Here is a 14,659-nt window from a genome sequence, read left to right as displayed (position 1 = left end):
AGCCAGTACGCCTTTGGTGTCGCACACAATTTTGGGCGTCTCTGGAGAGAAAGAGGTTTTCTCACGTCCCACGGAACTAAGATCCAACATGGACAATTAGTCAACGATCTATTAGAATCCCTACCCTACCCTACCGAATGAAGTTGCGATTGTGAAGTGCAGTGCACATCGAAAGATTACGGATAATGTTGGCCGAGGGAATGCGTTTGCTGATGAGGTCGCTAAAGAAACGGCCAAGAACATGACGAGCCGAATGTATGTTGCAACGTCTGCAAGATGGATTGCTGAATCAGGAATGTGTGAGAATACGATTAACAGTGTGAAAGCAATCCAAAATGAGGCAACTGAAAATGAGAAGAATGAATGGAAGGAGAAAACGGGTAAAATGGATCCAAGTGGATGTTGGATTGATCTGTCTGAGCAGCAACGTTGGATGTTACCTGACGCGTATGTACTTGCGGTAGTCACGATGGCGCATGGAGCAGCGCACATCAGTTCGAAAGGGATCTGTAAAATGTTAGCTCCAGTATGGAAGAACGATGGAATTACTAAGTGTGCGGAAAGAGTGGTGAAAAACTGCATGGTATGCCTGATGCATAATCCTGGCAAGGGAACCCCAACCCCAACTGGTCATTTTGCTCGCCCTTCTTGTCCCTTTGAAGTGATTCAATTGGATTATATCCACATGGACAGGTGTAACAATCTTAAGTATGTCCTAGTGGTAGTATGTGCCTTTTCAAGATGGATTGAGGCATACCCATTAAAGGATAACACTGCCATGTCCACTGCCAAAATCCTCCTCAAAGAATACTTCCCTAGGTATGGTATGCCACGGATTGTTTGGTCAGACAACGGAAGTGAGTTTGTAGGGAAAGTTATGAAGAGTGTGTGTGCAGGTCTAGGAATTGTACAAATATTCCACAGTGCGAACCATCCACAGTCAGCAGGTTTGGTGGAAGGGTACAATGGCAAGCTGAAGCTTGCGAAAATTCAAGCTTCCACTGGTCTCTCTTGGCCAGACGCACTGCCTCTAGCTTTACTGTCCACCAGAGCGACTGTACATTCTCGAGTAGGGCTTAGCCCATATGAGATTGTGTTCGGCCGCCCTGCTAATGTTTGGGGAGTCCCTAGGCCAAAGGAATTCAGACAGATAGAATACCCAATGTTGATTGATTACCTTCATGATCTGACTGCTAAACTGAGCCTTATTCATCAACAGGTATTCGAATCCTTGCCTAAACTGCCAGAGAGTCCAGGTTATACGTTGAAACCCGGCGACCAGGTTGTAGTGCGGAACTTTGAACGCACTCGAAACCTTCAGCCAAGATTCGTGGGTCCGTTCCAGGTCCTCCCCGTAACCAGAACTGCAGTACGCCTAGCTGGCAGGAAAAATTGGGTGCACGCCAGCCACACGAAGCGTGTCCCTCTCCCACTCCCCTATGACAATTGGGTTAGACAGAGAATTGGTGTATCCGAGACAGAGCCTGTTCCTAGGCACATCCCTTTCAGCGATGCAGAGTACTTAACGGACCATCCACGAACTAAAACGCAGAACTTTGCCACCTCAGCAGAAACCACTCCTTTGAATCCTGAACCGAGCATTGTACAAAGTGAACACTTGTCGCCTGTGGAATCGAACATTTCTGCACCTGTGGACCAGCTATTTCAAGACCAAACAAGACCTGGAAAATACAGATATAATCTACGTTCTCATGTGATGAACTGATGACATTGCATTATTACATTTCCGTTTGATAACTGTAAAACTGTTTTGATCGTATTTGCATCCCGTACAGTCAGGAAGTTTGCTTTTATTTTTTGCTATCCTCTTGCCTTGCCGTCTGGGTTACCGTAGGGTCGTAACGTGTGCCTTGTTTTAATTTACAGGGAATCAGACATTAGGTCGGTTTCTTCTGTTTGTCTTGGGAACTCCCAGGATAAACAGAGGTAAGTTTTTAACAGGTACAAACCATCCGTTGCGAACGGTTGTAGAAGATGGAGCTTCCTGAATCACGACGGGTTAAAGTCATAAAGGTGCACAAGACAAAATTATATGACATATTGTATAGTAAATGTTTCCTAATGCAATGTGCCCTGACACTTCTGATTGTTTTTATAACTCTGATAGGCGGAATTATTTTTGGTATTCAATTGATCTTTGCACCTGTTACGTCTACAGTATCTCCCCATATTTCTGTTTCCCCGACTATTGGTTCTATTCATTCTTTTCATCCTTTTCCTGCCCACGAGCAAGCTCGACGCTCTGAGTTTATAAATAACACTTTCATTCAGCTCTTGCACCAACATCAACTAGTGGTTAACACAACAAACTGCTGGGTATGTGGCCTGATACCACATACCATGGACGAGGGCATCCCTTATTTGGTTCTGCCTTTCAGTTATAATGGATCATTCTGGGCATTTCAGACCATGTTCGCCTATGCTCTAGAGACCTACCCTCCACGACCTCCGCGTTCCACCCGGTATAACTCTGCTAATAGAGCCTTGGTAAAAGGAATCACTGATATGGTGAGAGATGTCACTAATACTCCGTACATTCCCAAGGATGAGTTGCGAGTTTACATGGGGTGGAACATTACAGAATATGGCATCACTCTGGGTGAGAACAAACGTAAGAGCTCAACTCCGATCTGGGTCGTACCCCACCAAGGTCAGGTCTGTTTGCAAGGAAATGGGAGGAATCCGAAAGCTCGACTAGGGAAGAGTGACTGTATTGAAACGTACGTGTTCCCGTCACAATCTTCCCCTGCATTCTTAGCCGCTAAGGGTACCTATTTTGTTTGTCAAGACAGAGCATATTCATGGCTGCCCGCTGACTTCTCAGGCTCATGTTATATCGCTCAACTGTTACCTCCGACATACACTGCTGCACCGGATTATCACAAAACGAGAGTTGTGAGAGGTGTATTCAGTAAAGAGGATACTGCTGGCCAAGAAGCAGGAGACTTTTTCAAAGGTTTCCTCCCGTTCTGGGGGCCTATGGTCAACAGTAGAAACCTGCGTCAACTAACACGAGTAGTTGAATCCACCATTATCGAAACTACAGGTGCCCTTAGTAACTTGACAGCTGAGCTTCAGGCGGATCGCCTCATGACGTTACAGAACCGTATGGTTCTTGACGTGTTACTTGCAGATCGAGGTGGGGTATGCAAAATGATCCAATCAAGTTGCTGCGTTTTTATCCCAGATAATGCGCCAACAGTATACAAGGCCATCTCTAAGTTACACAAAATCTCCGACTCCATTCACGTAGAGGAAGGTGACTGGTCACTAATGGGATGGTTCTGGAATCTGTTATCTGCATGGGGGTGGAAGGTTCTAATGGTCATCGGTGTTACGTTAGTATTTTTATTTTCGTGCTGTCTCATTATTCAGTGTGGCCCTGCCTTATGTAGCGTTTGTGTTTCATCGTGTGTAAGGAGACCACCTGTTTTCGGAGATGCATCACGAGATAAAGTAATGCTACAACAACATATCAGTGACCTAATGAACATAGAAATGGACTCTGACATAGAGTGAGTTATTGCCTATGTAAGGGCAAAAGGACGGTCTGAGGTTCTGTAGCGATCCGAACCCGTGAATTCGGTATCATAGTACTGACACGATTTTGGTATCAATGAACCGCAAATGATCCATTATATACATGACAGTGTTTTCGCTGCGCAACTAGCATGAATTCACTGGAAAATAGGGCATTCTGTCAGTAAAGTCATGGCACCCATTTTAGTTACGGCATCCATTTTGTTTCTTGCCCTCACATAGCCAATGAACGGACGATGACCCCGGCAGGATCACCTTGTTAAGGACACGTAAGCTCGAGCCCCGAGAAAGGCTGATGCTACATGACTAGGCAGAACCAAGCTGCCTCCCTTGCCTGAGGCCAGTCCTGCTATACTGGTTCTCGTGTCCGTTGTCCTGACTGAAGGCCGAAGACGATTGCCCTGCCCGTTTATGATCCATAAACACCTCTTATCCTACATTTCAATCCTTTGCACCTGGCTCTGCTCCTTTCTTTCTGGGCTTTTACAATGGGGAGGTTACGATTTTTATGATGGGGAGGATCAAGTAGAGAATGAAGAACTGACAAGAGAGCCTGATCGAATACCGAAAACCTACAACTAATCATTGTTTGATATTTATTTATTATCTGTTTGGGATACCGGGTTGGGCATGAGAAATATTCGTGTAATGTTGCCCCAAGACATTTTTCTTGTATTTAAGAAACAACCCACTTAATGCAATTCGAACAGTCTCCTAGATTCTGCCTCTGTGTGGTTCCTATGATTTCTGTATCCCTGCAGTAAATAAACCTTGGTCTTTGACGCCGCCATCGAGAAGCCCGTGTCTCTGTTTGTTTGTGCACCGGGACAGGGGGAACTCAGGGGTCTTCGGGTGTTGTTTCCCTGACACCTCTGGACTCTTAAAAGTCCAGAACCTCACTCTCTCCCAGGCTTCAACTCGGGGATCCAGCACCCCCGGCCCGACCACCTCGCTGACTGACTTGAGCTGTGTTCCGGACCCCTCGGAGTCCTTGCGTCAGACCGTGTCCGACTCCGACCTGTCTAGGAGCCCTGCGCTCCAAGGATCCGGTGAAGAAGAGGATACTTGAAAGAGGCCGGCATCAGACACTTTCCATTTCACTTCTCAAAAGCTCACACAGCAAGACCGCTCTCTTAATCCCCAAGCTGGAGGCGATCCGACTTCAGTACATCTACCGGTTTTGTGATCTATTTCCTAATTCAGTCCCTAGACTCATGGGCAGTCCTTGTTGCATATAAGTCCCAACTGTATTTGTCCAATGGGGGGGGGGGGGGACGATCCGACATCATGGCTTCCTCAAGTTCTGTGACTTACTTCCTACTTCACTTCCTGGACTTACTTGCAGTCCCTGTTGCCTAACTACACTATGTGTAACTGCAGCGGTTTACGAATCTTTATCCGAACACATGGAGGGGGTCCATCTCTGCCATGTCCATGTTCCGCTAACCGTTTTAGCTTAGCACCTAGTCGTATTGTAGGGTTGTTGTTTTGAATTGTTTCTTTCTCAGGGCGACAGATGCTTCATTTTCTGAAGTGTAGGGTGGGGGGAGTTGGGGGCCGAGGGGGGGGGGGGGGGGGGGGGGGGCGTGGTCTCCCGAATGTTTGTTGTTTTTAGCCGCCCACGGGCCGCTGTTCCCTGTTTTTATTGGTAGTCACACATGCACGCATGCCTTTGAGGACGACAAGAGACTCACCAGATCGCGCACCCTCTGCTCAGAGGCCCCGGATAAGGAACGTCGTCTCCCTTGGGACCCGGGCTTACTTGCGCTTGTGTTCCCTCTCCCACACACTACCCAGCAGGATGGCGTCTACTTTACAGAGGGCCCTCCACATCCTCTCCTGAAACGTTAACAGTCTATTGGACCGAATCAAACGTACAGCTGTTCTTTGTAGCGCCCAGCACCACACGCCAGATATCCTGTTCTTGCAAGAAACACACCTTCTGGGCTCACAATGTAACTTCCTCGCCCGGTATGGGTTTCACAGGGTTTGGCTCTCCGGTTTTATGCGGGGCTCCCGGGGGGGGGGGTGGCCATACTACTTCAGAAGGGGCTTCCCTTCACCCTGGAACAGGCCGAAACAGACACACAAGGCCGCTATGTGGCCCTGACGGGCCCGATCGAAGGACACCCCCCTTCAATCTTCTGTGTGCATACATTCCCCCCTACCAAGGCCTCTGCCCTCCACCACCTTACGCTTGTTCTCACCTCCTTTCCACAGGGTCTGACTGTTGTTGGGGGCGACTTTAACGCTGTCCTGCAACCCTTGCGTGACACGACCGGCGCCCCATCGGCTTCCCGCCTAACGTCTGCAAAGCGACAGTCTGACTGGTCCTCCGCGACGCGTGGAGAGTGTGAAACCCCCGCAAGGAACAGTACATGTATACACACACACACACGTGCACGCACACACACACGTGCACACACACACACACACGTACACACACGTACACACACACACACACACACACACACACACACACACACCCCCCCCCCCCCCCTATTCCTGCTATCCGCCACAGACAGTCACTTGATGTCTGGGGCCAAGGTCTTGCCCAGGGGCATCTCAGATCACCCCCCCGTCTCGGGAACCCTCCTAACGGCACCCATACTGATGGCGAATGAACGCCTGGTTCCTGCAGGATGTAGACTTTGTCGAATCCCTCGGGCAGGAACTGAAACATTACTTCTCCACCAATGCAGGCTCAGTTTCCTCGCCGGGAACCCTATGGGAAGCCGGCAAGGCTGTGATACAAGGGGTGGGTAGAGGTCTGGTCCACGCGAAACATATGGCACAGTCTGCCCGGCTCACACAGCTGGAGGCTCAGGCGGCCCAGCTGGAAGGCGCCCATGATGTGAATGATGACGATGACTCCGCTCGACAACTCACACTGATCCGAGAAGAGATTTGCCAGATCTCGCTGGAGTCCGCTAAAATGCTCTGGCGCTCCTCTGTGGCACGCGTGTATGGCTGGGGCGATAAAAATGGCAAACTACTACATAACTTAGTGTTCTATCCCAAGGCCAATCGCATCATTCACAAAATTCGTGGCCCAAGGCGCCACTTTCCAAGCCATCGCCCGAACTTATGCCGGCTATTACGCGGCCCTCTACGCAGCCCAAACCCCCCGGTCTTCCTTGGCGACCTTATTGGCCAAAACCGGGACCCAGCTGCCCTGTCTTTCCCAGACGGATTCGGAGACTCTAGACCTTCCTTTCACACTGAAAGAGTTACACAGGGCTATTTCACTGCTGCACTCCGGCAAAACGCCCGGGCCCGACGGTTACCCCCAAGAATATTACGCGATCTACCGGGATACATTGGTCCCGCACTTGGTGGAGTTGTTTAATTATGTAATAGACAAAGGGTCCTTCCCGCCTGAGAGGGATGTGGTCACTATTGTAGTCCTCCCGAAGACACAGCCGCCCTCCCTTGCCTGTGCAGACAACCGCCCCATCTCCCTTATCAACACGGAGGCCAACATCTTCGACACTGTGGTGGCACAACGACTCCGCCCCCACTTGCAGGCGCTGGTTCACCCTGATCAATGCGGCTTCATGCCTGCTCGGGGTACCAGACATAGCATACGCCGCCTCCATCTCGCTCTTGCACATCGCCATCACCTCGTCCCGTATCTGGCCTTGCTCTTCATAGATTTTGAAAAAACCTTTGATATGGTAGATTGGGCCTACCTCGAGGATGCGTTGGAGAGGATGGGTCTCAGCCCCACGTTCCGACGCCTCATCCGGGTCCTCTACTCTACTCCCAAGGCAAGGGTCCTTATCAACGGTGTGTTCTCTGAGACATTTCCTATCCAGAGGGGCACTCGCCAGGGCTGCCCGATCTCGCCACTTCTATTTGCATTAGCAATGGAACCCCTGGCTTCCCTCATCCGCCAAGACCCCCTCATCCGGGGTTGGGTCTGGGATCCGGACAAGATTGCCTAGTACGCTGATGACGTCCTCCTCTTCCTTGCAGATTCCAAAAGCTCCGGCCCGCGATGCTTGGACGTCCTCTCTGCCTTCGAACAGATTTCCAGTCTCAGGCTCAACCCGGCGAAATCCACACTGGTCCCCCTTCACTCCTCCCGGGCGTGCTTCGACTGGCAAACGTCCATCCCCCTGCGTTGGCAATCATTCAAGTACCTGGGGGTGTGGATCGCCCTCCTCCCGGAGCTCGAATGGGCCCTGAACATCATCACCCCCCTGGTCACCAGGGCCAAGGAGGACCTCAGAAAATGGCAATCTCTCCCTCTCAACCCCCTTGGCAGGAGTGCCCTTTTAAAAATGATGGTCCTCCCCCGCTTCCTATACATTTTACAAAACGTTACCATTCATCTCCCAGGTAGCTTATTTCGGGAACTGGGTGAGGTCCTTACCCAAATTTTGTGGGGAGGAAAGAGGCCGCGAATGTCCCTGGCACACTGTCACATACCCCCCTACGACGGGGGCATGGGGGTGACCAATCTCCACCTGTACTACCTGGCCACATGGCTCATCGTGATCCACGATTGGCTCCCGGGCAGCTGGTCCGAGCCGGCGTATCGGGTGGAACCCAGGTCACTGGATTTTGCGCAGCTCCAAGCCTACCTGTACGGGTGCCCCGTGCCGCAGGCTCTCTCTCCCCCCCCCCGTCACCAGAACGGTGCCTATGGACTGGCGAGCCGCATTAAGACACGTAAAGTGAGACCGGAAACTCACCAGACAAACACCACTGTGGAGTGGGACGTGGCTGGCGGAGGTCTCGTCTCTCCAGGACTTTCGCAGATGGGACCACATAGGGATCCCGCTATTGGGAGACGTCTGGGTGGGGGACCATGCCAGATCATTTGCGGACCTACAACACTGTTACTCCCTCCACTCCTCCCAATTCTACAAATATTTACAGATGAGGCATGCCCTCCAAGTTCACATCCCATCCCCCACATCCTTCCCAGACTTCAGCCCCCTGGAGGCCCAAGTGATGATGGGGAACCTAGGCAGAGGGGAGGCGTCACTGATTTATCGCTCCCTAGTGAACAACGGCCCCGCATTCCTAGACCTGCTTCGTATCCGCTGGGAGGGGTGGCTGGGTCCCTTGGAGGACGCGGATTGGAGGGACGCCCTTATGGCCCCAAAAACATTGACGACCTCCTCCAAGCTGCGTCTAGTCCAACTCTATTTTCTCCACACGGCATACCTCATCCCAGCGCGCCTGTACAGCGCCCGCCTGCGACCCTCCCCATCCTGCATGCGCTGCAGTCAAGCTCCAGCGGATTTTTACCACATGGTGTGGCAATGTCCCGCCCTCACGCCGTTCTGGGCAGGGGTGGAACTCGAGCTGACACAAACTCTTGGGTGGAAGGATCCCCACGACCTGCTGCGCCTGCTCCTGGGGGTTTTTGATGGCCTTGATGGATTCCAGGCTGATAAGCGCTTCCTGGGAACGGCAGTGGCGGTAGCGAAACGCGACATAGCGGCGCTTTGGTCTCAAGCCAAACCCCCTACTATACGGAGGAGGGGAGTGGACTGGTGTGGAACCCAGGAGGAGCCCCTCTTCGAGGCCCGGGGATGCCCCGAACATTTTGGCAAATGGTTCAACTTACTGCTGGTCTGAGGGGTTTGTGATTGTCCTGTATATGATTATCTATAAGCAGGTGTTGTACTCATCCCATGAATGCCTTATAAGTCTCTGTCGTCCCCTATTGATTGTACTGTGCTTAAATAATGTGTCTGATTTGCTACCAATGTATTTTTGTTCTCTTAAAAATCCAATAAACTTGATTATAAAAAAAAAAAAATATTAAAAAAAAAATAAGATATTACTATCCGAACAGTTGCCTTCCTGGTCAGTCTGGTTTGGATGCCTTACAATGACCTTATTCAATTTACCAAGAAAATTTCATATTCTCAAATGCAGGGCTGTAGCACCTTTTCATCTGTACTCTGCTATCCCCATAACTATTATCCTCCCAAATTTGTTCTAGCCATTTTTTTTTTTTGATAAAGTAAGTCAAAGATGACAAATACAACTGAAAAGTATTATGGTCAAGTAATGTTAGATTACTTAAAGAACCAATGACTAATGTGTGTGCTACTGCATTACTATTCTATGAAAGATTACTTCCACCAAATCCTTTTAACATAAAATATAAGATAACAGACTTGAAGAGATTCTGACTTTAAATAACTTACCGCTGAAATTTCTGATAAAGTGTGCATAATGTGTCATATTTGGTTTTCAATCTTGTCACTGCGTTATTGACTTTAGTGGTAATTGTGTCCATGTTGATGTCCATTTCTCTGATATACTCTGTAAACGTATTCACACTGAAAGCAGACATAAAGAATTAACATTCTCTTCTATTACAAATGTAGCAAGCATTAGCAGTGCCAACATAACTAAAAGCGCTCTTTAGTCACTGGTGAATTTAAGCACTCAATTTAACATTTAACTTTTCTTATGCTTAGCGTGTGACATACCCTTCCAATTAGATATACTTCATTTTGTGTCTGTTCTTGATATAATATAAATTATCTTTAATTGCTACAGCACATGCCATAACAAAATCAGTTATGTGCGATAGGGGTAGGTGGGTATGTTGATGTTATATGCGCGGATGTCGTCTGCCAGCGGCGTCATCTAAATGTTGAAATGGATTGGACTGACCGAGGAGCCCTGTTGGAATCTGCAAGGGTGTCTCTGGGCTTCTGAGGAGTAGGGAGGCATGCCAAATGTTTGTGTTCTTCTGGTAAGAAAGGCACATATATATTGGAGGGTGGGTACTTGGATACCTGCTTTGTGAAGTCTTCTGATCATTATGGGATGGGAGACAGTATGGAAGGTTGCAGTGAGGTAGGTCGAGTAGCATGAGAGCTGCGCTTGCTTCTATGTTGAGGATCGTCCGGATGTCATCTGCTGCTACTATGGGGTGGTCTGTGTACTGTAGTTCGGTCTGAAGCCTGAATAAGTTGCATCGAGGAGCAGGTGGTTGTCGAGGTGTAGGTTGATAGCTCTTTTTAGGGCCATGCCTAGGTATGGAAGGAGGGAGATCGGTCCTCTGTAGTTTTCAAGTGTGCCTGGGTCTGCTGTGGGCTTGAGGAGAGAGTTGACAGCTGCTTGCTTCCAGGCTTCCCGGAAAGTGGCCTTGTCGGTAGAAGTGTCGAGGATGGCGGTGAGGACTTTGCTGAAGGGGGTTGAGCCTTTGTTGAAGGCGCAGTGGAGGTAAGGGTTAGGTGGGGCACCAGAGTGGATGGTATTCATAATTTCTGTTGTTTCCTCAGTGGCGATAGGGTTCCATGTTGCCCAAGTGTCACTTTTGCCCGATCCAGGAATACTTATTGCAAGGTTGATGGGGTCTTGTTGCGGGTCAACGTTGGAGTAGATGGCTGTGAATTTTGTTGAAGAAAGAGTCGGAGAGGTTGTTTCACAGTTCTTGGTTTGGGGAAGATGTCGCTGGTGGTTGCTACTGGTGTGGTAAAGTCCATGATGTGCTGTTGTCGATGTGTTCCGCTAGGGCTTTCCTGTTCGTTTCCCAGATTTGCTGGTGGTAGTGTCTTTCAGCAGATTTTAATATTTCCTTTGCTGACTCTTCCTGGCTTGATCTTTAACTTTATCTGCCATTTGGTCATTCAGAGTTCTTTCAGCTGGCCTGCATTTGTGTTTTTGCCATTTGGATTATTTTCTTAGAGAGCAGGATTTTGGTGCAGGCAGTGATTCAGTTGGTAAAGTTGTTGATGTCGATGGATAGGTGGTCTGTGTGCTCTGGTTGGTTTTTGTGGCGGGCGGAAGCACAATCCACCTCTAATAGTATAAGGGTATGCTGATTGACAAGCTGACCATGGCATAGTCGGTCCAGGTGACTAGAGTGGGTACGTTGACTGAGATACCGCTGAATGAGGTGAAAATAGGGTCTTGAATGGTCTGGCAGCGGGGGTGGGAGCCGATACGTGTTGGGTGAGTCTGAGGTTTCTGAGACTTTCAAGAAATGCAGCGGAGTTCAGGGTCGGTCAGGCCTTCTACGTGAAAGTTAAGGGCTCCTAGAAGGAAGTAGGTGCTTGAGTCAATGGCTAGTAGTGTGAAGAATTCCCTGATGTTGCTGGGGAACTTGGCTTTGTGTTCTGCGGGCCAGTAGACCAGAGTTCTGCTTTGGGTGAAGTTGGCTGTGATTCGCAGTTTGAAGTTGAGGTGTTCTATGTAGACAGTTCTGGTTACTGAGTTGGTGCTGAAGTTGATGGTGTCCTTGAAAAAATGATGGTCATTAATCCTCCGGGTCTCTGTTGGAGGTCTTGCCTGACAATCTTGCATATGACAAGGATTGCCGAGGCGATGTCTGGTGTTGATGCTGCAATCAGCCATGTTTAGGTGGAGAAAAGGAGGTCCAGGGAGGAGTCATCCAGTAGGTCCCAAATCTCCGTAGTGGTTGCTGAGTGAGCGGGTGTTGAAGACCATGCATGATGTAGAGGAGGTCAGTGTGCATGGGATGCTGGGTTCTGTTGATATGTTTGGTGTGGGTGTTGAAGTAGAGGGTGTGGTAGTGCAGGTGAAGGCTGTATCTGCTATGGGGTGAGGTGCAGCAGCATTGAGGAGACCAGCAACCAGAGCTGAGGGCATGGAGGAGTGCACAGGGGCAATGGTGAGTCAGGAGAGGACTAGGGTTTCTGGCACCGGGTGTGGTCCAGGGTACATGGCGAGGATACGGAAGAGAGCTGTGGGAGGAAGGGGGTTGCAGAAAGAGCGGGACCCAGTGAAAACAGGCATATTGCAAGGCAAAAGGCAAATACAAGGGCACTATAAGAGAAAAAGGGCATATTAAATGTGAGAAATTCAATAGAAAACGCTGGCACAAAAATGACAGAAAAGCCTAAAACAAGGGCACAGCAAAAGACAAAAGGAAGAGAAAAACAGGTGGAATACAATGAAAAACACTGGCAAGAGTGAGAGAAAGGCAAAACAGGCACTGAAAATGTAAGATATTTTGCACTATTTTTGTAAATGCAAAAGCATAATGAAATTATTAATAATGATAATTTACGAACAGGCAAATAAAAGACATGCATTCAGAAAATTACAAATAACTACAAAGTTACAATTGGCAAATTTTTTTTACAACTCATCCTAAAAAGGCCTCAGAAATATTCTCTCAGTGTAAATCTTAACCTTGCCCCAGGGTTTGTCAAAGCGGGGACCTTTCCTACTACAGTAATCTGTTTAAGGCTTTAACACAGTGTAATAATAATACACACAAACGCTTTCTCCGCTATAAAAACGTCAACCCAACACATTTGTTATAACTGTTTATAATACCAAAATTCGGCCAATGGCATCTAATATAGCCTTTCTCAATTAAATAATCAAGCCTATATAATGGACTTGTGACCAAACCAACTAAGACTAACTATATGGTGCATGACAGGCAATCATCAGGCAGACAGTTATAAAATTACAAATATATACAAAATTAAAATTCTCAATAAAATGTACAACCCCCCTCTGAAAAAGGTCCTAACAAGGATTATTAGGGCCTAACGTGGATTATCACATTGTACACCTTTAACCCTGTGGGTTTGACGGTGAGAGAGGGGACTTGATGAATTCGGCCAATGTCCCTGAAATGCCAAGAGGAGCAGGAGACAAAGGGCACTTTTATTGTGGGTTTGTAAAAATTACATAAAAAATAATATATGGCCAGATGCACTAATATTAGTGTTTGCAATTACCAAATAGCAAATTTTTGCCATTTGGCAATTCCAAACACTAGTGTACTAAAGTGTGTTTTACACTTTTTACGATTCCTTGTAGATTGCAAATAGACCTTCCTAATAAATTTTAATGAGGCAGGTTACAATTTGCGGCCCATCAGGATTTGTAGCCATCACAGGGATGGTCTCCTGCTAGAGTCAGCAGATCACCATGTCTACGATTGCTTTTAAATAAAGCAATTTATTATTATTATTTTTTTTTTTAAAGACAGCTCATTTTGCCTGCCTGCTCTTAAAAAATATTTTTTTCCCATTCTCAAAGGGGAAGGGGTGCTTTAAGGACCCCTTCCCATTTGCAAATGGGATACCGCCTCCTTCAGGGAGTCAGTAAAATATAAATACTTTGCGACTATAGGTAGCATAACATTCATACCTTGCTTTCAGATTCGATATTTGGAAGGAGCGCCCTAAACACACCCCTTCCAAATACCGAACCACAAACACAAATTGCAATTCGGTAGCCTGCTACGGAATCACAATTTGTGTTTTGACATATTTAAAAGCATTTTTGCAGTCGGAAATGGCTCACTTTTTACATATGGCCCATAGTAACGAAACATTTCTTTCCATCTTAGAATCACATTTATCCGAGAAGCAAAGATCTGTGATCACACCGTTATACAAAATATCAAAAGCCTTGCTTTGCTTAATCATTATGGTGCTTTGGTCTATTTCTGGATATTAATAACAGGAAAGAAGATGACATGATCTGTGATTTTAGAACTGTGCAAATTGGCTCACATACTGGCAATGCAACCAACTCAGGAAACCATCAGTTTATTCCAATTTTAGTATCAGATTTAGAACAAATCGAACTCCATGTAGCAATGGACTACTTTGCAGAAAACCTACTTGCAGCAGAGTTATCTTAAAAACAGGTGCTGTGCATTGAACAAGTATGTCTGACTATACAGAGGTGAACGGGAAAAGGGCTGAAGCCACATTAAAGAAACCAGGAAGGATGGGGTGGAGAGTATTAGTTTGTGTAACAATACATTTTTTTCATAGGTCACATATTTACACATTTAAGAGTGATTACAGATATTTACAAGCTTGGAGATTATACAATTTGCCCAGAACAGCACATTTTTGGTGCAGTACTAATGGTGGATATCAGTGTTGTACCCCACAGATATAACTAGGACAAAATTTAGGGCCAGATGTACGACCAGTTTTTGCATGCGCAAATGGGTTTGCGACCCGTTTGCACATGCAAAAAGTAAAAGGGCCATGTTCAAACCCTACTTAGCAGGTCGCAATTTATTTGCGACTCACTAAATAGGATTTGCCTTCCTATTTGCCACTCTCTACCCTAAGTATGAATATTTTGCAACCGCAATTTCGGTCGCAAAACACTC

At 47.5% G+C, this 14,659-nt stretch overlaps 1 protein-coding gene across 1 annotated transcript in view; it reads right to left on the bottom strand.

Annotated features, from left to right (window-relative positions):
• Positions 1-14,659, bottom strand: part of RB1 (RB transcriptional corepressor 1) — a 1,278,597-nt gene that overhangs the window by 1,169,800 nt on the left and 94,138 nt on the right. Inside the window, exon 4 of the mRNA XM_085621884.1 lies at positions 9,735-9,869. Coding sequence (XP_085478010.1) covers positions 9,735-9,869 — 135 coding nt within the window. The remainder of the gene's footprint in view (positions 1-9,734; positions 9,870-14,659) is intronic.

Source organism: Triturus cristatus, chromosome 8 (genome assembly GCF_964204655.1).
Source record: "Triturus cristatus chromosome 8, aTriCri1.1, whole genome shotgun sequence".
Lineage (NCBI taxonomy): Eukaryota > Metazoa > Chordata > Amphibia > Caudata > Salamandridae > Triturus > Triturus cristatus.
The sequence above is the reverse complement of the archived record's forward strand: the minus strand, read 5'-3'. Positions and strand labels throughout refer to the sequence as shown.